Source organism: Etheostoma cragini, chromosome 1, assembly GCF_013103735.1.
Source record: "Etheostoma cragini isolate CJK2018 chromosome 1, CSU_Ecrag_1.0, whole genome shotgun sequence".
Lineage (NCBI taxonomy): Eukaryota > Metazoa > Chordata > Actinopteri > Perciformes > Percidae > Etheostoma > Etheostoma cragini.
In genome coordinates this window covers 16,242,508-16,252,423 of record NC_048407.1, presented here as the reverse complement: position 1 = coordinate 16,252,423, position 9,916 = coordinate 16,242,508, and the positions used below count along the sequence as shown (strand labels likewise).

The window sequence follows — 9,916 nt, the reverse complement described above, 5'->3', positions numbered from 1 at the left end:
CTTAATGTGGCAGCAATTTCTAGACTCTTCCTTCCACATCTCCTTTGAGTCATCTTGTTGAAGACTCACCTAATCTATTATCTATTTAAGTTCTCTCACCTCCTCTGCCTCTAATAAAATAGCATTACTGAAATATATAGACAAATAGAGCTGATATGATCAAGATTTGTCAACAGTCAAATCAGATCGGTATCCCATTTCTCACAACATCATTACAACCCACAAACATTGTGGGGCATTCACCGCTAACCTGTACACATACAGAATAAAACTTTGTGCAGCGAGACGGATTATTAACTGAGTGTGCCCTGACCATTCTGGGAGGTGTCTATCAAGTGCAGTGGAGTGCTTCCACCAAGTCAAGTCTGGAGGGGAGAGGAAGGCAATTTATGTCCGTCAAAGAGCTGAACTCCACCTAGGGGACTGGATGTGATGAGAGCCGGGGGCCATGGCCTGCATCCTAAACAACTCTATGATCGGCTCGGGCCTCAACACTCAACATTGGACTCCAATACATTTGCTAATTCTTCTTGAGCAGGGCTGGATGTTGAATGTGAATGTGTCTGTAGCACTGAGTATGAAAAACTGTCAGGGGTCTCAAAAGTTAGCATTGCTACTAATTTACTTGTTTTTTGATCAGATATTTCCTTTGATCAACTATCATAATTTTGCTAATTCCATACATTTAGAAAGGTTTTTGTACAAAGCTGATCCATTTGGGGAAAAAATTGTGTTTTAGAAAAAAATGTTTTAATTTTTAAGAAAAGGTATCACAAATACTCCAGTTTTGTTACTGTCACTAAAACTGGTTTGGCACTGCTATCAAAATAAGTGCCTACAGCCATGCTAGTGGCTCTGTGAGGCTGTACGTCCAGTGGTTGAACATCAGCATGCTAACAAACACACAATGACAATGCCAACATGCTGATGTTTAACAGGTATAATAGTTCCATTGATCCCCATCTTAGTTAGCATGCTAACATTTGGTAATAAGCACTAAACATGTACAAGTAACAAGTACAGTTGAAGCTAAATGAATGCTTAATGTGTTGATCTAAGTATTTGTTGCTGTGATGAACAAAACAATCTGACCATTGTTGTGAACCCCAGGCAGAGTATTTGCCCCTGTCAGTTTGCAGCAGCACTTGAAATAGACTTTTGTGTGATTTACTGGATCACAATTTCTGCACTGAACACTTTTGTCACTATCTATAGGCAAAATCTGAATAAATCAATACCAGCCTCTGCTGCCCAGGCTACCCTTCAGATATCTTAAGATATAGAAGAGAGTGACTATCGATCACTTCATCAATGCACTGTTACTTCAGGAGGAGGAGAATAAAGGCTTTTTTCTGAGGTTGAGAAGAGGGGTTTTGCGGTTTGGTACCCAAGGTCAGGGATACCAGCTGAATACTGATATTACAGTGTAGCAATACCAATGTTGACAGATACACATGTCCTTTAAAGACCTTTCCTTTCCATCTACCTTCACTGTCATTAAGCTCTAGAAGTCCTGACACACACACACACGCACACACACACACACACGCACACACACACACACACACACACACACACACACACACACACAAACACACACACACACACACACACACACACACACACACACACACACACCTCCCTTCTAAGGGCCAAACAAGCACTATCATCCTTCAATGTCAGCTCATCGATTGATCCGCTGCTTAAGCCCCTGCCGTGAGTCGGCATTGGTCAGATACAAAGCCACACAAGGCAATTCATCACTGAGCCCCAAACACTTAGTTTGACAGCCAGAAAGGGAGGAGGATGAGGAGAGACTGACAGAATGAGAGAGGGAGCAGAGATGAAGCGAGCAGAAAGGAGGGAGAATAGAAGGGGAAAGGGAAACCCTGATGGAGAAATAGGGATTGATGTAGAAAAAGCTGACCGTCTTTTTCAACCCAGCAGACCCGTGTCCACACAGTACCTCTGAAACTGAAATACGTCTTAGCCTTACTCTCAATGATTGCTTGGCACTCACTGTCACCTCCCGAGCCTTATGGCCTTGCAACTGCCTTTTTTTTGTTCAGATGTTTGAATGAAAAGGTGTTCTGTACCAAGAGAAAGAGGTAGAACAAGAAAGACACAGAGTGGAGTCAAGACCTTCTGAGGCTGGAATTCAGGCAGCATGACGCAGGTGGCGCCCACCCAGAGTGGGCACAGCAGCTTGTTGACGATACCATGCACGTGGTGGAGGGGCAAGGTGTGGAGGATGACATCATCTCTGGACCACGCCCACTCTGACACCAGACACTGGACCTGAGGTAGAGGGGGGGGGACAGGGGAGGGAAGAGACAAGGGGGTCAGCAGCAACCTCAATCAGCTTCCACTGTTGCAGACATTCGTTCTAATAATTTGTGGAGTTGTGCTGCAATTTAGTTGTTTTACTTTGCGTACCTAGTTTTCTTCTAAACTGCTGTAATCAAACCTCAATTAGTAATTTTTAGCTGCTGCAAGAATGACTTCTGACAACCCCTGCTGACAATGAATTTATTGGCAGTTGGAGATCATAACATTAACTCAAGATTATTATAATTTGACTGCATTATGGTCTACTGAGACTGTTGGTGGAGAAAACAGTATACATCTCTTCAACAGTTAATGTATTCCTGCATGATGTGCAAACTGTAAGTATAGAAAGAACACCAAAGATCTAGTGTTTATCATTTATGTCTTGAAATACCATCATTATAGCTGCTCTAAAATTAAATATCCCAGCATGGGATGGCCCCCTAATACCATATATGAAGCCTCTTTACCAAAACTCAGCCTTAAAGCCAGAGCCACAATGAGCTTTCCTTTGTATGTGTTATTTCTGAGTCTGTAGCTTTTGAAGAGGAGGGAGGGGAGAGGCGAGGGGTGGCCTTGACCAACTGCCACTTTGCTTGTTTGAAAGCCATGATGTCTCTCTCTTATTAGTGGGCCAAATTCTCAACGCGGGAAAAGCAGAGAAAGGGGAGGAAACCTTGCCCCTTATGACCTTATAAGGGACAAGATTCCAGCTTGGCCCATCTGAGCTTTCAGTTTCTCAGAGGCAGAGCAGGATACCCAGTGCTCGGTTTACACCTATCACCATTTCTAGCCACTGGGGGACCATAGACAGAGTGGGGGAATTCACATTAATGAAAACAAAACCTCATAAAGTGACATTTTCAAGCCATGGGACCTTTAAAAAGCCAGTTGTTATTATTATGCAATATCACATTATAAGTTTCATTAAAGGCCTGAATTGTAAATAGTTGATTGTTGGACTATTTCTTACAGAAATTACTTCAGGAATTAAGGATACAAACATTGAAATTCTTCTAGAAGAGTCATTTTTTTTATACAGCTAAAAAAACAATCACAAATTTGTACAAAAGGAAATTTAACTATACACTGCCCGAGTATAATTGTGTCTGCAGTTTTATGTTTGTGACTGTGAATATCAAGTCATGGAGGAACAGTTGCAATTAAATGTGTTACAACAAGCTTAATGTAAACACTACCTTTGTAAAGCTATATATACATATAGCTATATATAGTAGGGGAAACTGAAATAACACCATGCCTATCTCTATGTATGGTGAAGGGTATGTGATGATATGGGGTTATTTTTATTCCAAAGGCCAAGGGAACTTTGTCAGGATGCATAGTATCCTGGATCCATGATATCTGGCCTTTAAAAATAAAAATGTGCCTGCCTCTATGGTAATTTAACATAAGGGTGTGTATACTTATGCCCCCTGTATTTTAAGGAACAACATTTCTTTGTTTACAATACATTATTCATTCAAAAAGAAAATTGGTGTCCTCAAAAGGTTGGATTTTTCTTTTTTGTTACAATTAAGGCATTAAGATCAATTTCAAAAAGATGTTTTTTTTTACTCTTTTTAATCAACTTTAGCAAGGGTGTATAAACTTATTCAAGCCACTGTGTGTGTGTGTGTGTGTGTGTGTGTGTGTGTGTGTGTGTGTGTGTGTGTGTGTGTGTGTGTGTGTGTGTGTGTGTGTATACAGCTGCAAATAAGTATTTGAACACCTGAGAAAATCAATGTTAATATTTGGTATGGTAGCCTTTGTTTGCAGTTCCAGAGGTCAAACGTTTCCGTTTTTCTTCTCTAGATCAGTCAGGTTTCTGGGCTGTTGCTGAGAAACACGGAGTTGGAGGTCCCTCCAAAGATTCTCTATTGGGTTCTAGCAGGGTGTTCAAATACTTATTTTCCTCACTGTATGTATATATAATTTTCTTTTCAAGTTTGCCTCAGGTCTTTATGCACATTAACCTGACAGAAGAGCTTTCCAGTTACTCTGACAACCTGATGTTGTTGCCTTCTAAGACAGACTCACTTAATCACTCACTCACTCACTCACTCACTCACTCACCTCCCTGGGCCAACCAGAGACAAATAACGCTCGGCCTTCTTTCAGGAGGAATTTTAATTTTCCACACTATTGGACATGTAGGTCAATTTCCCTTAAAATATACAGGAAAATCTTCAAGAGTTCACTAATGGCATAAATTAGTGATTATTCAGAAAGCTGGACTGAAACAAAAGAGGAATGATGATAATCAGGGAGTCAAATGTAGGTGTAGTAATGTCAAAATACTTATTGCACTCAAAAACATGCATAAATTTAATGGGTCTCTATTTGTTGAAACTCTGGATAGTCCCTTTATAATCTCTGGCTCCCCTGCATGATATATCAAATACCATGGTGTAAATAATGCAAATTTAGAAGACAAACATGAACAGCGCGACAAAGAAAATGTACATTTCTTGAGTCGTAAAAGTAGATTTTTGACTCTGAGTCTCTAATTTCTGAGCTTCCAACAAGCACCTCAATACAACAACAAGGAGGCACCACCCCCGAAATATTCGGATGACTACAGACATGGTATGTTACCTAGTTAGATAGTTTATTTGTAACATTAAATCAGAAAAAAAGGTAAGTTTAATAAAGTCCCCTTGTATAAATTGAATATTAACATAGAAAAATTACAAATATTTTAAATATTAGAGGGCAGTTACCAATTAGGTAAACTAATTAAAACAGGACTAAATAAAGAACACCTTTAGGATTCAAACCGCAAAGCGGTAGAACTCTCCCATGTTTGCCTGTTTCAGTTATTATTAGGGTTCTAAGCCCAAGGGGCTGGTTCACACAGAAGGGCGCTTTTATGCGTAAAAATTTGCTATTTATCAAAAATCTACTTTTCAAACTCTTCCTAGACCATGCCGTTGTTCTGCATGAAACTTGGCTCATGTATCTCCAGCACAACCTGACGAATTTGTGTAGCTAACTATAAAAACACCAACTATGCCGTATCTTGGCCAAAATAAATGCTGTCAAAGCCAAACTTTAGATTATTCCTTGGTTTGACCCTCTGAGGCTCTAAAATAAATTTCACAAAAACTGGCCACTAGGGGGTGCTAGAAATACAAAAAGTTTATATCTCATGAACGGCTCATCCAATTTTTACAAAATTTGATGGCTACCATCTAGGGGTCCCTCCTGGGGCGCCCCTTACAGTGGGGTAACGATCGGTGGCCTATGGGACCCAGATTTGGATTAACTACTTACATTAAAATGAATTATTTGAAATTAACAGGGTAGATGTACAAGGGGCAGTTGACCTGGCTTAACAAATATTACACATGTGAACCACTAGGTGGTGCTACAATGACGTCAAACGTGTTTTTGCCTATAACTGCCGCATTATCCATCGCACATTGAAAACCTTTACATCCACTTGTTCACTGAATCAAGCTCACCTGATATAGGCCACGCCCATTTCCATTTTCGCAATTTTGTGTGAAACCAAGTTTTTCGAACTTGTCCTAGGTTACTTTGATGTGGTTTTACTTAGTCTTGCTTGACCACAAATTGATTAAAATAACACAGATCATTATGGAATTGTATTGCAATTTTTATTTAAATTTTTTTAACTCACCTAGCCTTTTTGAAACTTTTAAATGATACATGGACATGGCTCTGCTTTGCACTAGATGCAAGGGGCAAGACAGTCTTTTCAAACCTCCTTTCATTACATGCCCCAAAAAAAGGCTAGTTTCAGATTGATTACAGAGCTAATATCATGACTATTGTCTGCCAACCTGTGGTTCTTAACTTAGCTTATGGGTTGACAAGACCCCCCCCCCCCCCCCCCCCCCCCCCCCCCCCCCCCCCCCCCCCCCCCCCCCCTTTTTGAGACCCGCAGATCCAGTGGAGAGGAAATTGCAGTGAGCTGGACTGAGCTACAAATCAAACTGATTTTAAAATAAATGTTTTCGACAAAATCAGTTGTACACTGTGGTGCACTGTTTGCCCAGTTATTCCAAAGCTTGCAAGATATATTTCATAATGACGTTGGACCACATGTGTGAAATTACTTTGTAGGCACTACTGAGAAAAAAGGTTTGAACCTGTGTATCAGCACTAGCGGCTATATGATGTATATGTTTTAATTAATGTAAATGTAATGTAAAACAGTATTATGTTTAGCTGCCACGAAGTTTTGGGATAACCCCAAACAACCCACACTGCTCGTTATTTTAATTAGCCGTCACATTTAGCCCATTAGCACAAGATGGAATTACTAGAATTGTTGGGTTCTTGTAAATTATAGTGTGTGGTCTAGACCTCTATCTGTAAAGTGTGTTGAGATAACTCGTTATGAATTGATACTATATATAAAATTGAACTGAACTGTACCATCTTTTGCTATATCAAAGCTGTATAGCAACCTATTTGACAGCTGATTAACATGTCCTGTTAATCAAACTAAAAGTCTATGAATCTATGACAGAAATAAGTTGAAATGTAATTTGCTTTGTCTCCAATGTAATCATGGTTGAAAAGACAACAACATGTACCATGGCTTGGATGCTGCTGTGTGTATGTAGAACTCCTTTGGGTCTCCCTGTGGTACCGCTGGTGTAGATGATCATAGCTGGTCGATCCGCCCAGTCCGTGACGTCTCCTTTCTCCTTCTCTTGGGTGTCTGCCCCATCTAAAGTTCCCAGGTTAGAAGTAGGGGGCAGTATCAGGCAGGGCAGTCCCAATCTCTGTGCCATTGGCTCAAGGGTTTCAGCATAGGGATGCCCAGCCACCAGCAGTGAACTCTGGGAGTCAGAGATTATGTATTCCATCTCAGATTCAGGGTGTTTTCGGTAGAGGGGCACCGCCATTGCACCGCTCATCCAAGCCGCCCACTGTGCCACTGTATAAGAAGCATCATTTGCACACAAGAAGGATATTCGTTTACCTTCTAGATGCCCAAAGTCAGAGTTGAGAGCGGTTCTGATTCTACCGGCAAGTCCTAAACTGCTGCAATACAGCTGCTTGTAACTGTGGCTGCCACTGCTGTCTATGATAGCAAGCTTATCTCCAAATGCTGGCGCCCTGGTATACACTGGCTTGTGGTTTATCCTTGATGATGGTGCTGTAGACCACCTATGAGCTCCTCTTTGAACCACAGTTCCAAGTAGCCATTGGCCTGGCTTTGATGGGCTATACATTCTGTGAAAAGTGGCTTTCCAGTGAGGCCACTTCAGGGAGAGGCAGGCAGCAGAAACAAGTCTCGACAGCATGTTTAAGGTGTTCGGACCTTTAAGAGTCAAAACCTCAAGATGGCTCCATCCTCAGCCTCTTGCATCCGCTAGTATCAGACATCTGTGAGTTGACGGGAAAAAAAGGCTTAGTTGTATCAAGTAGCACACAACGTTTGACATGTTCTCCTAAAGTCAAATACCATATGATTCTAAGTTTCCTTTGGACTTCTTTTGTAGAATGTCATCGACCAAATTGGCAAACACTTTTCCTTCAATTTCCATTACTTCTATCACACTCACTGTACATGGCTTAAATGTTTCTTCTTCTATCATTTTCAAACATGGTGAGCAGAAAAAGGGGGAGATTGAAAAGAAATATTAATTTCTTAATGGAAAAATGAAAGGAGCACTCCATTAAAGCAGTATTGCACTTTTATTTTAAAGATGTAGGAATTACACAAGAATAGATTGTAAAAATCAAAGCAGTAGAAGCTGAGAAATTATGACTATTAATCTCCAATATGGGTCAATCCCTGGACAATTTTGGATACTACATTTTCCATAATCCATTGTATCAACCCACTACTCCAGATTTTAACGCAGGCTTCCTGACATATGTAAATTATATTATGTAAAATAAAAAAATTAAAATTATAATTGACTATAGGACTTATACATGTTCTCACAGGCACAGTTTGTCTTGGTGATACTTCAAGTGTAGTTAGTCCGGTGGAGTGTCTCTTTAATTATTAACAAAGTTTATACGTTTTAGTGTGCACCTGTGTGATTGTCACCATTGTTTAATTTTATATTTAAAAAATCTGTGTTTTTAACCTATTTTTAATAACGTCTATAACGCTAAACATGCGACAATTAGGATTACGTCACTTTCATTCGATTATGCTTAACTTAACTTTTCACAATTTTAACGTTATTCAGGGCAATTACACTAAAAAAAAGTCAAAACAATGTCCACTTACAACAGGGACTATTCTTTATGTAATTGCCACTAGCGTTAACGTTGTTCGAACAAGTAACTTAACATTAACGTTAAAGCTAATGCTGACCCGATGACGCTGATGACATTTGACATAATTTAACATTAGCAAGCAAGGTAACGTTAAGGTTAACGTAAGGTAACTGAAAGTGACGGATAAAAGACGACGCCGATACTGACCGGACCTCAGCCCTAAAAACAGAAATTAAAAGCCATATTTACAGAGAATAATATATCAATGTTCATAAATTAATAACCGTGCTCCGCTGTTCACATTATGTAGCTAGGCTTCTTTAATTCATAGTCACCTTGCGCATACACAACCGGTGGCTAGGTCTCGTAGTCATAGACACAGTTAAAAGTGAAGGACAGCGCAACGGCATCACTCTTCCGGCATGAAACAAATTAAATGGTTCCTGCCTCAGAACTACAAACCCAGCTCTTGTGTGAAGACTGAGACTTAAAAATTCAGTTTTTAATTGCCCAAGAACGTTGTGTTTTGTTACTTTGATGTCGTTTTACTTACTATTACTTGACCACATATTGATTAAAATACACAACAACAAAGATAACCATGGAATTGTGTTGCTTTTGGGATAGATTTTGTTAGTTTTTTTATTTATTTAGTTTTTTAGTTTATCCAGACTTTTTGATACTTTTAAATGTTACACATGATCTGATGCAGTACGTGCACCAGCGTGTTAGAGAAAGACATGGCTCTGCTTTGCACTAGATGCAAGGGGCAACACAGTCTTTTCAAACCTCCTTACAAGTTTCATTACATGCCCACAGACAGCTAGTTTCAGATTGATTACAGAGCTAATATCATGACTGTTGTCTGCCATCCTGTGGTTCTTAACTTAGCTTATTGGTTGGCAAGACCCCCCCTTCTTTTTGAAGACCCGCAGATCCAGTGGAGAGGCTGGGGAAGGGAGAGTGCAGCATATACAACTACCCCACACAGAGCTGTGTTTGGCTTAAGATCACATGCCAGTCCTAACAATCAGTGTGCCAACTCAGTTGGCTGGCTTCGTCATCACGGTGCAAGTGGGCACATTTAGCCGCCAGCTGGCAGTCGCGTGCCTCAGATAAGAGAATGGCACAGACATGGCACACGTTCAAAAAGTTTTCACTTCCCTCCCCAAACCCCCTACACTGCAAACGAGGATGGCATGTTCCTAACAAAATTGAAGCCTTTGTTTCAGAAAACTCCCCTCCACTCTCAGGAATAGTATCGTCAAAGACCACTCGTTCCCATTCGTGGGAAAAACGCCATTCAAAGGGATGCTATGCTACCCCAGCAGCTATGTAATTTCCAGAGATTCCTTTTTTTGTAAGGCATGTG

At 40.4% G+C, this 9,916-nt stretch overlaps 1 protein-coding gene across 1 annotated transcript in view; it reads right to left on the bottom strand.

The window, feature by feature from the left end:
- acsf3 (acyl-CoA synthetase family member 3) overlaps positions 1–8,973 on the bottom strand; it is a 32,791-nt gene extending 23,818 nt beyond the window's left edge. The window contains exons 1-3 of the mRNA XM_034882100.1: positions 8,880–8,973; positions 6,897–7,695; positions 2,143–2,298 (exon numbers count right to left, since the gene is read on the bottom strand). Coding sequence (XP_034737991.1) covers positions 2,143–2,298; positions 6,897–7,613 — 873 coding nt within the window. The 5' untranslated portion in view covers positions 7,614–7,695; positions 8,880–8,973. The remainder of the gene's footprint in view (positions 1–2,142; positions 2,299–6,896; positions 7,696–8,879) is intronic.
- Between the last annotated feature and the right edge of the window lie 943 nt (positions 8,974–9,916).